Source organism: Orcinus orca, chromosome 1, assembly GCF_937001465.1.
Source record: "Orcinus orca chromosome 1, mOrcOrc1.1, whole genome shotgun sequence".
In the NCBI taxonomy this organism is placed as follows: domain Eukaryota; kingdom Metazoa; phylum Chordata; class Mammalia; order Artiodactyla; family Delphinidae; genus Orcinus; species Orcinus orca.
In genome coordinates, this window is record NC_064559.1 from 6,915,239 (window position 1) to 6,930,127 (window position 14,889).

General features: G+C 40.0%; 1 protein-coding gene across 1 annotated transcript in view; it reads left to right on the forward strand.

Moving 5' to 3' along the window:
- The window catches only part of EFCAB2 (EF-hand calcium binding domain 2), a 146,504-nt gene that overhangs the window by 59,986 nt on the left and 71,629 nt on the right, over nucleotides 1–14,889 (forward strand). The window contains exon 2 of the mRNA XM_004284522.4: nucleotides 8,222–8,306. Within this exon, the coding sequence (XP_004284570.1) occupies nucleotides 8,222–8,306 (85 nt within the window). The remainder of the gene's footprint in view (nucleotides 1–8,221; nucleotides 8,307–14,889) is intronic.

Consider the following 14,889-nt stretch of genomic DNA (forward strand, 5'->3'; position numbering starts at 1 on the left):
AATGTGTTTATTAGCTCTATCAGGTTTTGTTTGTTTTTTGGATTTTTTGGCAGACTCACGGTTTTCTACATATAAGATTATATCATCTGTGAACGGAGATGATTTTACTTCTTCCTTTCCAACTTGTATGCCTTTTATTTTTTTTTCTTGCCCAAATCCTCTGGCTAGAACATCCAATACTATGTTGAATAGAAGAGGTAAAAGAGAGCATCTTTGTCTTATTCCTGATCTTCCAGGAAAAGCTTTCTCTTTCAGCATTGAAAATGATATTAGCTGTGGGTTTTTCATATAAGGCCTTTATCATGTTGAGGAAGTTTCCTTCTGTTCCTAGTTTTCTGAATATTATCATGAAAGGGTGTTGAATTTTGTCAAATGCTTTTTCTATATCAATTGTCCTAATCATGTGGCTTTTCTGCCTTCATTCTATTAAAGTGGTATGTAACTTTGATTGATTTTTGTATGTTGAACCAATCTTGTTTCCCTGGAATAAATCCCACTTGGTCATGATGTGTTATCCTTTTAATATATTGCTGAATTTGTCAACCACTGCATTTTACTGTCTGTCATTTTGTTATACTACCTTAATTCTTTCCTTGCCAATTTCTTACCCAACAGATAATTCTCTTGTTACACAAATTGTTCTATAACATAGAAAAAAACTTAAATGTTACCTAGTTTCATTATATGAAGGAAATAAATATAATTCTGTTAATACCCAATAAAACACCAAAAAGGGAAATTGTGAATTGTCATAACAAATGGGATATGGATTATCTCACATGCAATGAGTAACTATTTAGTAAGCATTTATTGAGATTTTAGTATGTTCCAGGCGGTGTCAAAGTTGTTCTCAAGGTGTTTACAAGTATGGAAGGGGAGACAAATAAGTAAACCACTGATTACAACATAGTTTGATATAATATTATAATAGAGATATCCATGGATGCTACATGATTACATAGGAGGGTACCTAGTCGAAAAAGAGGATGAGAGTAGCCTTCAGAAAGGTGTGTGTTACTCTTAAACTGCCTTGAATGATGAGTAGAATTAGCCCAGAAAAAGGAGAGGACTGTTCCCTACAGACAGACTATCAATCACAATGACAATGAAAAAGCATATTAATTGAAAAACTACAAAGATTTTCAAGGTGGAGAATCTGTATGGGAACGTTCTGAGAAATGGCATTTTTGCGATAAAAAGGGGGCAAGGTTGTAAAGGGATTTGTGTACCTGATTAAGGAGACTGAATGTTTTTTTTTTAAAGAACTTGGGAACCATTGAAAGATTTTAAATCAGGAAGTCATATGAGCAAAGTTTTGTTTTAGAAAGCTCATTCTATCAAAATGTGGACTATGGTTTGAAGGATGGAATGGGAATGGAGGGAAAGGAGACTAAAGGCAAAAAGACAGGAAGTGACTGTGTTAAAATCCAGTTCAGAAGTGATGAAGGTCTAAACTTAAGCAGTGGCAGTGGAAATGGAAGGAGGGAGACAGATTTTAAAAGATTTAATAAGTGGAATCAAAAGGTGTTGATGATCAAATGGAACTGTGAGGATGGGTTGTTGGAAACTGAATTAGTTGGGGTGATAAATTTGGAGGAAAGTGATCAGAGAATCAGTAAAAGACAGCAGTGAGAAGGCGTAGCAGGTGATATGTCCTGAAGGAATGAAACTTAATGGAGAAGTAGTTTTTTAACATGAAGGTGAAACAAGAACTGCTATCAGACAAGTCCAGAATGTAGGACATTTTATAAGACATTGCATAGCCTGGTCTCTTCCACAAGCTAATTTCATAGGGGGATAGGAGACTAGGGAAGGATGAAGGACTGTGGTAGTTTAAAAGAGACCAAAAAATATTAAAACCAAATGTAGTACAGAAACTTTAATTAGAGTGTAAGTTGAAAAAATAACTATAAAAAAGACATTATGGTACAATTTAGAAATTTATATATTGAATAGATATTAGATGATTTTAGTGAATTTTTGTTAATTTTTAAGGATGTCATAATTATATTGGGGTTACGTAGGAGGATGTCCTTATTTTTAGGAGATGCGTGTTGAAGTATTTAGGGATGAATAATTGTAATGTCTGCAATTTACTTAGAGACAGAGACATAGGGAAGAAGCAAAAAACAGCAAAATATTAGTCATAGTTTGATACAGGTGATGGGTATAGAGATGTTTACAACACGAAGCTTTCAATTTCAGATTCAAACTTGAATTTGCAGTGTGCCCAGCAACTACTTATATAGCATTTACATTGTATTAGATATTATAAGTAATCTAGAGGTGATTTAGCATATATGGGAGGATGTGTGTAGGTTATATGCAAATACTATGCCATTTTATATAAGGAACTTGAGTGTCCTCGGATTTTGGTATCGTGGGTCCTGGAACCAATCTCCCTGTGGATTCGAGGGATGACTGTTTTCAATTCCTGATCAGATTTTTAAATATAAGCTCCTCAATTTTTTTTTTTTTTCGGTATGCGGGCCTCTCACTGTTGTGGCCTCTCCCGTTGCGGAGCACAGGCTCCGGACACGCAGGCCCAGCGGCAATGGCTCACGGGCCCAGCCGCTCCACGGCATGTGGGATCCTCCCGGACCAGGGCACGAACCCGTGTCCCCTACATCAGCAGGCGGACTCTCAACCACTGCGCCACCAAGGAAGCCCAAGCTCCTCAATTTTTTTTTTTTTTTAAGAAGATGTTGGGGGTAGGAGTTTATTAATTAATTTATTTATTTTTGCTGTGTTGGGTCTTTGTTTCTGTGTGAGGGCTTTCTCTAGTTGTGGCAAGCGGGGGCCACTCTTCATCGCGGTGCACGGGCCTCTCACTATCGCGGCCTCTCTTGTTGCGGCGCACAGGCTCCAGATGCACAGGCTCAGTAGTTGTGGCTCACGGGCCTAGTTGCTCTGCGGCATGTGGGATCTTCCCAGACCAGGGCTCGAACCCGTGTCCCCTGCATTAGCAGGCAGATTCTCAACCACTGCGCCACCAGGGAAGCCCGCTCCTCAATTTTTGATAGTTTATTACCAATGGGAAACTTTATGTAAAAATGTAAAAGTATTTTTCTCAACCACTAAAAAATTTAAAACAGTTGAAATTATATTTATAATCTCAAAAATGTATCCTTTTCAAATTGAAGTGTAGTTGATTTAAAATATTACATTAGTTTCAGGTGTACAACATAGTGATTCAGTGTTTATGGATTATACTCCATTTAAAGTTATTACAAAATAATGGCATATTTCCCTGTGCTGTATAATATATCCTTGTTGCTTATTTATTTTATACATAGTAGTTTGTGTCTCTCAACCTCATAGCCCTGTCTCACCCCTCACCTTTTCCCTCTCCCCACTGATAACCACTAGTTACTAGTTTGTTCTCTATGTCTGTGAGTTTGTTTCTGTCAAAAACTCCTCCTTTAATTAATAAATATAACTTAGAAAATTTTGTGATATAATGCAAATGGTTTTTTAATCCAGTTGAACTTTCTCATATCAGTTATTTAAAAATAATGGTGAAGATTTAATTTATATAACATGTATGTGTTGTTAGAGCCATGATGCAGGCTTGGCTGATACTAAAAGGGCCCATCAGCTGTACAGGGATAGAATTAGCCAATATATGTGAAGATAAGGATTGGGGGCTGTTTCTTAGAGCCACAAGCCTCCTCAGTCTCAACACTGGATTGTATATTATGTTCCATGGGCATGTGGAACACGAACTATTCCAGTGGCTCCATGGATTCCTTGTCCGTGACAAGCAGTGGTGCATTTGATTTCTGGCTTCTGAAATAGGAGCCCATGTGGTAGATCGCCTTCATGGCAAGTGTGGAGCAGTGGGTACCTGATAGCATTTGCTGTGCTTGCCACCTGTGTGACCAAGGGGCTTGCCATCAGATCCTGTACTGCTTTGAGCCTCCTGCTAGGAAGCCCTGGAATAGTTGCGTTTTGCTGCCCAACCTCGACCTGGCCACACTGAGAAATGAGAGCATCAGTATTTTCGGATGCCCCTGTAATCCATTCACATCATACCTGTGTCCAGTGGGTGAGGATTCCTGAGTTAGGGAAGTTCCAAATGTCAATTAAAGCATTATTTATTCCTGACAGATGACAATTGGAAAAAGGAGATTCCATGATCCAGTAAATTTGGAAAATGCTGCATTAAAGTTAACAAGTTTCTTTAGAATGTCTCAAAGACTTTTAAAATTTTTATTTATTTTAATTTTTGGATATGTTGGGTCTTTGTTGCTGCGCACGGGATTTCTCTAGTTGTGGCGAGCGGGGGCTACTTTTTGCTGTGGTGCACGGGCCTCCCACCATGGTGGCCTCTTCTGCTGCAGAGCACAGGCTCCAGGTGCTCAGGCTTCAGCAGTTGTGGCACGCGGGCTCAGTAGTTGTGGCACGTGGGCTTCAGAGCGCAGGCTCAGTAGTTGTGATGCACGGGCTTAGTTGCTCCATGGCATGTGAGATCTTCCTGGACCAGGGTTCGAACCCGTGTCCCCTGCATTGGCAGGCAGATTCTTAACCACTGCGCCACCAGGGAAGTCCGAAAACTATTTTAAAATGTTAATTCTTTCTCGGCATATAGCTTCATTGCAATATGCAATAAAACTCCCAATGGTGTTTTATTTGGAATTTCTAAATTTTATTTGGATTTCTAAATTTCATTCGGAAGAATACACGGGTGAGAATATTAAAGAACATTCCTAAAAAGAAGACCAATAACAGTGGTAATAAGTAAAATAGGATGGTAATGGTGTAAGACTAGAAATGCAATTCAGAATGGAATTGATAGAATAGACAATCAATAGAACTAGTCTCCATCACATAGAGGATTATAACACATTATAAAGTAGGAGGAAAGAACTCAAGTGCTTAGTAAATTAGAAATTACTAAAATAAGATTAGAAATTAATCTTTCACTTTGAATCATGACAAAATAACTTTCAAATGGATTTAAGAGTAAGTGTATTTTTAAATTGTAGAAGAAAATAGAATTGAGTATTCACCAAACCTATAGAAAAAGGATGATTTTCTCCCTCTTTTGGTGGTCCTTTCAAAGGATATGTTTCTAAACTTTAAAGGATGAGAAGAAATCTTAACAGATGTGACTAAAATAAAAATAAAAGATAATGTACTTAAAAAATAATCTTAAATTTAAAAAGCAAACATCAGCTTTGTGCAATGGCAGTATTATAACCAGTGAGATTTTCCCACGGTACTATTAAGACTAATAAGAGCCTTCCCAATATCTAACACAAATTCAACTTATTGTATTTCAGTGAGATAATAAGACAAATGCACAAAGACGAATTGGGAAGAATGGTTCACTCAAGAATTATTGTAAAAACAAAAAAGTTGGGAACTACTTAAATGTCTACAATTAGGGAGTTGGTTTAATAAATTATGATAAAGTTCTATAATGGAATATCAGCCACTAAAAATGATAATGTAATAAGTTTTTTTTGAGAATAAAAAGATGCTCATAGTTTATTGTTGAGTGAAAAATTAGATTAGAGGACAACATTAAGAGTAGTTAACTCTGCTTGGTAGGATTTGAAGTGGTTTTTACTTAGTCTAAACTTCTTTCCTTTTTTTTTTTCTTCAGGAATCATGTGTGATTTTGGTGATCATAAAGGAGATGGAACTGTTTTCATTTTAGGAAAACAAATGAAAACAACTGACCTGGAAAATTGTTTTCAGTAATCATGACATAGGGTTAAGTCTTTATTATTTAAAGAGCTCATACAAATTGTTAAGAAAAAACAGAAGATCGCAGTAGGGATGAGCAGAGAACATGAACAGACAATTCATAACAGAAAATAGAGGTGGTAAACAAGCATAAAGGATCATTATTTAGACTTACTTGTAAGCAAAGAGCTGTAAATTTAAATAATGAGATAACATTTATTTGCTTATTAAACTAGTAGAAGTTTGCTGCCATGTTATTTATTATAATAAAGAAAAATTAACATTATCAATAAATTGTTACATTCCTTTGGTACTGTTCAGAATTGAAGGTTATGTTGCAACCTGGAAAAATAAAACATTTCAGTGAAGTAGTTAGGAGAATGAATGGTAGTTATAAAAGGTTGTGTACGAAGAAAGGAAAATACAGCAAAATGTTATGTTAGTGGTTATGTTAGGGTAAAGGGAATATATTTATAATTAAAATATCTAAACTCATACTTAATCTCTCTCTTTCCACTTTTTCTAGAAAAGCTATTTGTTTTTCAAATAGTAAGTACAATATTCTCTCATCTAGAATATAGCAGGGCTTCCCTGGTGGCGCAGTGGTTGAGAGTCCGCCTGCCGATGCAGGGGACGCGGGTTCGTGCCCCGGTCCGGGAAGATCCCACATGCCGTGGAGCGGCTGGGCCCGTGAGCCATGGCCGCAGAGCCTGCGCGTTCGGAGCCTGTGCTCCGCAACGGGAGAGGCCACAACAGTGAGAGGCCTGCGTACCAAAAAAAAATAGAATATAGCAATATCCTCCTAACTGGTCTCTTTTCTTCCACCCTTGTTCCTTTCCAGGGTATTCTTAACATAATAGCCAAAGTGAATAGAAGCCAGACCATGTCACTTCGCTGCTTAGAACCCTCCAGTGGTTTCTCACCTCTTTCAAAGTACAAGACACCGTCCTTAAAGTAGCCTGCAGAGCCCTTATAGAATCTGTCCCCACCCTCAAACTCATACCTTTCTGACCTTATTTCCTACCATTCTGCCTTTCTTGTTCTCTATGGCTAAAAACTCTTCCTGCTGATATTCACAAGGCTGGCTCTTTCTCCTCCTTCTGGTCTGTGCAGATGTCACCTTATCACTTAGGTAGGCCTTCCCAAACCACCATCCCATCCCATTCGCCCCTACCCACATTGCCAGCACCCATGTCCCTTCCCTGCTTTATATTTTCTAGCACCATTTGACTTACTGTGTATTTTACCAAGTGTGTATAAGCTTATGTATCTCCTCCACCACGCACAAAATAGCTCCACGGAGGCAGGAATTTTTGTCTATTTTGTTCCTTGCTCTAACTGTAGCACTTAGAATAGTGTGTAGTACATAGTAGGTACTCAATCAATATTTACTGAATAAATGACGTTTTAATTGTTTCATCTAAGTAAGTTTTAGTTTCAAAACTAGTTTGAAAGTTTTTTTTTTTTTTTTTTTGCGGTACGCTGGCCTCTCACCGCTGTGGCCTCTCCTGTTGCGGAGCACAGGCTCCGGACGCGCAGGCCCAGCATCCATGGCCCATGGGCCCAGCCGCTCCGCGGCATGTGGGATCCTCCCGGACCGGGGCACGAACCCACGTCCCCTGCATTGGCAGGCGGACTCTCAACCACTGCGCCACCAGGGAAGCCCAGTTTGAAAGTTTTTTGAGCGAGTGTAACATGTTGCTTTTGTATGCCTCCCACTCCCCAATTTCCATCCTCCTCAAGCATAGAGTAAAGCAAGACAGGTGGACACACTAGAGAAACACAATATCTGTGGCACTGGATTCCTTCTGCTTCTCAGGCTAGGATCTACCCAAACTGAGATGGAAGATAGGCTGGTGCTGGAAATGTTCTATATCTTGATCTGGGTGGTAGTTCAGCTCTGTGACTATATACATATATAAAAACTCAGTAAGCTGTATACTTGAGATAAGTGCACCTTTGGTACTTTCTTGTTTGTGTATTATGCCTCAGTAAAAAAGTTGTTTTAAAAACTCCGTCTTTGAGATCTCTAGAGGAAGTTAAACATGCCAAATGATACATTAAGAATATTGGGAGGCTTCCTGGGTGGCACAGTGGTTGAGAGTCCGCCTGGCGATGCAGGGGACACGGGTTCGTGCCCCGGTCCGGGAAGATCCCACGTGCCGCGGAGCGGCTGGGCCCGTGAGCTATGGCCGCTGAGCCTGCATGTCCGTAGCCTGTGCTCCGCAACGGGGGAGGCCACGGCAGTGAGAGGCCCGCGTACCGCAAAAAAAAAAAAAAAAAAGAATATTGGGAAGCGGGGAGAAAGGTAAATTGCAAACATCATAACATTTCACTCTTAAAGAGTTCAGCATGCCTCTCCTCTGCGTAAAGACATTCTCCTACAGAGCCTCTCCCCACCCCCCCAATAAAAAATATTAGGAAGGAGTTCTGCCATGTTCTTCTTTCCTAGAATTTCTAGTTATTGAAATTTTTGTTTTGAAGTTAAAGTTAAAAAAATAATTTTTATTTGCTTTTTCTTTTGCAGAGATAGCAGTAGCAGAATTTCACAAAAAAATCAAAGAAGCTTTTGAAGTATTTGACCATGAGTCAAATAATACAGTGGATGTGAGGTTTGGAAATGTTTTCTTCTAATTCTAAATTGCTGATACAACTTGTAAAGTAGAGGAGGGTTCATTCTCTTCTTTTTACTTTCTTTGGACTTATTATGCTATTTAAAGAACTTATTTTTCTGTACCCTGTAAAAGGTCTTTTCTATCTGTTGCTTTGGATCTATACTGTTTATTATTCTTCATAATCTGGTGGAAAGAATATATATCCACATTGCCTATTCTAACCTACAGACTAAATTCTGTGAATGAGGCTAACTCTACTATAGCTTTAGTACTAGACACATAGTTGGCACTCAGTATATATTTGTTGAGTGAATGAATAGAATTTGCTTTTAAAGTACATAGGTATGGGGACTTCCCTGGTGGCTCAGTGGTTAAGGATCCACTTGCCATTGAAAGGGACACGGGTTTGATCCCTGGTCCGGGAAGATCCCACATGCTGCGGAGCAGCTAAGCCTGTGCTCTTAGACCCTGTGAGCCACATTACTGAAGCCCACGTGCCTAGAGCCCATGCTCTGCAACAAGAGAAGCCACTGCAGTGAGAAGCACACACACTGCAAGGAAGACTAGCCCCTGCTCACTGCAACTAGAGAAAGCCCATGCGCAGCAATGAAGACCCAACACAGCCAAAAATAAATGAATTAAATAAATAAATTTAAAAAAATAAAATACATAGCTATGTATAATCAAGCTATGAACATGATATTACAAAGAAGGATTAATAATACTTAAACATGATACACTCCTTGAGTAAAATAACCAAAAGAACCAAAACAAAAGAACATAAAAAGATGAGAAAAAGACATGAATACTGGTAGATCTAGAATGGAGGACAGGAGACAAAGAATAGTGTGAAAAAAGAAGAGGCAAAAAGGTAGAGGAGATTATACATGCATAAAACAGAAGCTGTAGAATCTATGCCACATATGTACATCAAAGAAAGGCAATGAAACCATTGTTCCAGGAGACCAAGCTGAATGAGGAGTATTTGATGGGATCACAATCTCAAGAGTCAGAAACTAGTAGTACAGAGGCCAAGAAAACAGTTGGAAGTGACTAAGTGCTTTTTTTTGCCCCCCGCGTGGCTTGTGGGATCTTAATTGCCCGACCAGGGATTGAACCCAGCCCCTCGGCAGTGAAAGTGCAGAGTCATAATCACTGGACTGCCAGGGAACTCCCAGGACTAAGTGCTTTAAATTTGAGCTAAACTGAATGAACAATAGGAGGTTTTATGTATGACAAATTGTAGCTACGATCGTCCCTCGGTATCTACAAAGGATTGGTTCCAAGGCACACCCCGACTCCTCCCTGACTCACCCCCAACCCCTCACCCTTCGAGGATATCAAAATCTAGGGATGCTCAAACCCCTTATAAAAAGTGGCATAGAATTTGCATATTACCTACCTACATCCTTCTGTATATTTTATTTTTTTATATATGAATTTGTTTGTTTATGGCTGCATTGGGTCTTCGTTGCTGCACGCGGGCTTCCTCTAGTTGTGGTGAGCGGGGGCTACTCTTTGTTGTGGTGCATGAGCTTCTCATTGTGATGGCTTCTCTTGTTGCAGAGCACAGGCTGTAGGTGTGTGGGCTTCAGTAGTTGTGGCACGTGGGCTCAGTAGTTGTGGCTCACGGGCTCTAGAGCGCGGGCTCAGTAGTTGTGGCACTTGGGCTTAGTTGCTCCGCAGCATGTGGGATCTTCCCGGACCAGGGTGCGAACCTGTGTCCCCTGCAGTGGCAGGCAGACTCTTAACCACTGCGCCACCAGGAAGTCCCTCCCATATATTTTAAATCATCTCTGATTACTTATAGTACCTAATACAGTGTAAATGCTATGTAAATAGTTGCCTGTGGCATGTGGCAAATTCAGATTTTGCTTTTGGAACTTTCTGGGGTTTTTTCTCCCAGTATTTTAGATCTGTGGATGGTTGAATCTTTGGATATGGAACCCATGGATACGGAGGGCTGACTGTATATGTATTCCTTAGTTTCTCACACCTGAAGGTACAAGGTGTGATTACAGGAAAGGAGAGTGATAAGTGCAGTCAGTTTCATTACTTTATAGTAACACCTTACAAAGTTTTGTTTGGTACTCAACTATGTTCATGGGCTTTACTGCAGTGGATAAGGTAGAGAGTGGAGTTAACTTCCAGCACTGCAACTGTAGTCGGCCTTGTGGGAGGCTTGGCTCAGCCATTGCCAGGGAAGTGTGAGGGTAAAGTGCAGGGCTGAGCACTGCACAGCTCGAAGTGGCGCCAGCCTCACTGCATGCATTGTGAATGACACTCCGCAGTGTGAATATCCTAGCGGGAAACCGGGTGGGACAGTAGTGGTGGTTGATAGGGTTTGGGATGGGGTGGGGAGCTTGCGACTCTTGCCTGCAATTTGAATAAATATATGGATGGCATGTGCCTTTACCTCAGACCTCTCACTGGAGTGGAAGGGTTCTCCTGGGGAAGGAGAGGAGAGGTATTGTCAGAGAAGTCAGGGAAGTGCAAGAAGAACCAGGATAGCTTTATGAAAGAGAGGGGGAACAGAGAAGGGAAACCAGCATTTACTCAAGCCTTGCTCTCTGATGTCCACCTATCGTTGGGTGCTAAGGGTTTTTGTGTACATTACCTCATTTTAGTCTTTTTATTGGTACAGTAAGGGTTGGCATCTCCAGTTTTTGGAGACTAGGAGAAGGTAAATAGTTTGCTTAAGGTCATGTCAGCGTTTCTCTAATTCGGTGTCTTGCTGGGCTGTGTCGCCCCTTCCCTCCCTGCTCCCCTCCACCCCACCCTTCATGGATTTCATGGGCTCATCTCCTGCTTTGAGGCTTCCTGAAAGTAGCAGTGAAGAGAAAATTTCCCAAATCCCTTAGAGCAGTGATGCCAGGCCTTTTTTTTTTTTTTTTTTTTTTTTGCTGTGTTGGGTCTTCGTTTCTGTGTGAGGGCTTTCTCTAGTTGTGGCAAGCGGGGGCCACTCTTCATCGCGGTGTGCGGGCCTCTTACTATCGCGGCCTCTCGTTGCGAAGTTCAGGCTCAGTAGTTGTGGCTCACGGGCCCAGCTGCTCCGCGGCATGTGGGATCCTCCCAGACCAGGGCTCGAACCCGTGTCCCCTGCATTAGCAGGCAAATTCTCAACCGCTGCGCCACCAGGGAAGCCCCAGGCCTTTTTTTGATAGAAGGGCCAATTCAGGGGAAATAAACATGTTTAGGGGTTGCATCTTTTACCCATTCAGAATTAAAATAATTGTACTGAGGCCCCGAGGAAAAGTGTATGTTCTTAAAATGTCTACTTTATAAAATAAAATTACTAAGAAAATTGGCATTGTTTTTAGCACTAAAATATTAATGCTAAGCGTATCTGAGTGGTAGGAACATGGATGAATGCAGTTTCTATACGCCTTTTGCTAATTTGTATAGCACTTTAAAGTTTACAGTGAGTGTTCTCATGCTGCAGGTATGATTACTATCCACTCTTTATAAATCAGAAATTAAGGACCAAGAAGCACAATGACTTGCCCAAGATCGAATAATAGACTAGCCACAGAGTTGAAACTCAAATTAGTTTCTTCTCTTTGGGGCAGCTGTGCCGCAGCCCTGGAAGAGGCCTGGGAATGCAGTGCTGAATAAGGTCTGGTCCTGCCTTGCCCAGCCTCAGCAGGCTCCTCTATTTGTAAAAACAGTTCATCTAGCTAGAATTTATTTTGGCATATGATTAAAAGTGAAGGTCTAAATAGATTTTTTTTCAAATTGCTAAACAGTTCAGTTTATTTACTTCTTGAATTATTAGATCCACTTTATAATGTACTGCATTTTCTATAATTGAGTCTAATTTAGGCTATGTGTTCTGGTCTATTGCCTTACCTCCTGATCATATATACTAGGACAGTCCTATATTAATTGCTATCAATTTATAGTATGCTTTACTATCTGATAGAACTAGTCTCTTTATTACTCTTCTTTTTGAACATTTTAATTAAGAATTGAAGGCAGTATTCTGTGTAGATTGAATGGTGTAAGGAGGGGTCTGAATGGGGTAAGAGTTCCAGAGACAGACATAATAGCTCGGTTTGGAAGAGACAGCTGTTCTTGAGAAGCTTCCAGGGCATTTGGCTATTCCTGCCCTAATGTGCTTGATCCTTCAAGTGATGCTGTTTCCCTTGAAGGGCAGACCAGCACCCCTTACCTCTGCTTGGCATGAATTAAAAGATTTAATTTGAAATTTTAGCACATTAGGTGGAGTGGAGGTCTGGTATTGTGACTGCCAGGCAGCCAGTGGGTTTTTTTTTAATCATTGCGTAAAACATTATGAAATGGGCCCCTGCTGCTTTCCTCCTGGCTCTGAGGGGCAACCCTGGGGATTGGAATCAGACTTTCTGGGTTCATTCCTAGCTTTGTGACTGTAATTGATTTATTCTCTCTGTGCCTCAGTTTTTACATTTGCCACATAGGATTGATGTAAGTAAGTAGTTCTCAAAATGGTTTGTATACCCCTGTGTATCCACAGGACTCTTTCAGGGGCCTGTGAAATCAAAACTATTTTCATAAAAATCTGAGACAGTATTTGCTATTTTCATTCTCATTTTTCACAAGTTATATTGGAGTTTTTCAAAAGCTACATGTGTGATATTGTAACAGATTGAATGCAGAACCAGATATGAGAATCCAGCTGCCTTCTGTTAAGCCAGACCTTAAAGAGATTTGCAAACATGTAAAACAGTGCCATTTTTCTAATTAAATTTATTTTTTGTTTTGGAATATAGTTATTTTTCATAAAAATTTTATTTATGTAGGCGTATAATGGGTTTATCATTATTTCTAAATGAATTAGTAAATAAATATTTTTAAACTTTGAGGTGTACTTTTTAGTATGGTAAATATAGATAAATATAACTCACACAAACAAAAGCTCTTTGTGGGTCTGAATAATTTTTAAGCATGTAAAAGGGGTTCTGAGACCAAAAAGTTTGAGAACAGCTGTTGTCAGTGGACATTTTTAAAGCTCTTAGAACAATATTAACTTGGAACGAATTAGTTTGGGATTTAAAGCTTAGAACAATATTAGCTAGTATTATTATTCTACTTTATATTCTTTTTTTTTTTTTTTCAATACGCGGGCCTCTCACTGTTGTGGCCTCTTCTGTTGCGGAGCACAAGCTCCAGACACGCAGGCTCAGCGGCCATGGCCCACAGGCCCAGCCGCTCTGCGGCATGCGGGATCCTCCCGGACCGGGGCACGAACCTGTGTCCCCTGCATCAGCAGGCGGACTCTCAACCACTGCGCCACCAGGGAAGCCCTTTTTTTTTTTTTTTTTTCGGTACGGGGCCTCTCACTGCTGTGGTCTCTCCCGTTGCGGGGCACAGGCTCCGGATGCACAGGCTCAGCGGCCATGGCTCACGGGCCCAGCCGCTCCGCGGCATGTGGGATCTTCCCGGACCGGGGCACGAACCCGTGTCCCCTGCATCAACAGGCGGACTCTCAACCACTGCGCCACCAGGGAAGCCCTCTACTTTATATTCTTGAAGTACATAATTTAGATCTGACTTTCCTCTATTTAATCTGGATTAACAATGTTATATTTTAGTCGCATAAGAACTTTTTACTTATATCTGGGTGTCTTGATCTTTTAAGTTTTGATCTTTTAAGTTCTGAAGCAGTTCATTTTATCTTCCATTTTTCCTTGTTAAATAGTTTTTGAAGGTTGCATCTTGAAAAACATTGAGGCAAGTTTTCAGTAGCATTAATTAGGGGCATTTTTATTTTGCCTCATACAAAACATAGACCATAATACATTTTGACTTATATACATTTTCCTGCTGTATGTTTAGATTTCAATCAATAAGTGTGATTGAAAATTAAATTTTTGAATAGATAATATATACACATAGGGTAAAATTCTAAAGGTACAAAAAATATATAGTGATAGGTAAATCTCTTCACTTAGCTATCTGGTTCCCTTTTCTAAAGGCAAGATTTATTATGTTTCTCTAATTCTTCCAGAGATAGTCCATGCAAGTACACGTGTTTGTATGTATGTATGTATTTTTTATTGTGGTAAATATACATAACATAAAATTAACCATTTTTAAGTGTATAGTTCAGGGTATTGAGTACATTCACATTATTTCCATCCATCTCCAGAACTTTATTTTCCCAAACTGAAACTCCATACCCTTTAAACAATAACTCCCCATTCTCCCCTCTCCTAAGCTCCTGGCAACCACCATTCTACTTTCTATCTTTATGAGTTTGAGTATACTAGGTACCTCATGTAAGTGGAATCATACAGTATTTGTCCTTTTGTGTCTGGCTTATTTGACTTAGCATAATGTCTTCAAGGTTCATCCATGTCGTAGCATGTATCAGAATTCCGTCCCTTAAGGCTGAATAATATTCCACTGTGTGTATATAACACATTTTGTTTATCCATCCATCTGTCCATGGACATTTGGGTTGTTTCCACCTTTTGGCTATTTGAATAATGTTGCCGTGAGCACTGATGTACAGCTGTCTTTTCAAGTCCCTGCTTTTAATTCTTTGGTTGTGTAACCAGATGTAGAATTGCTAGATCATGTGGTAGTTCTATGTTTAATT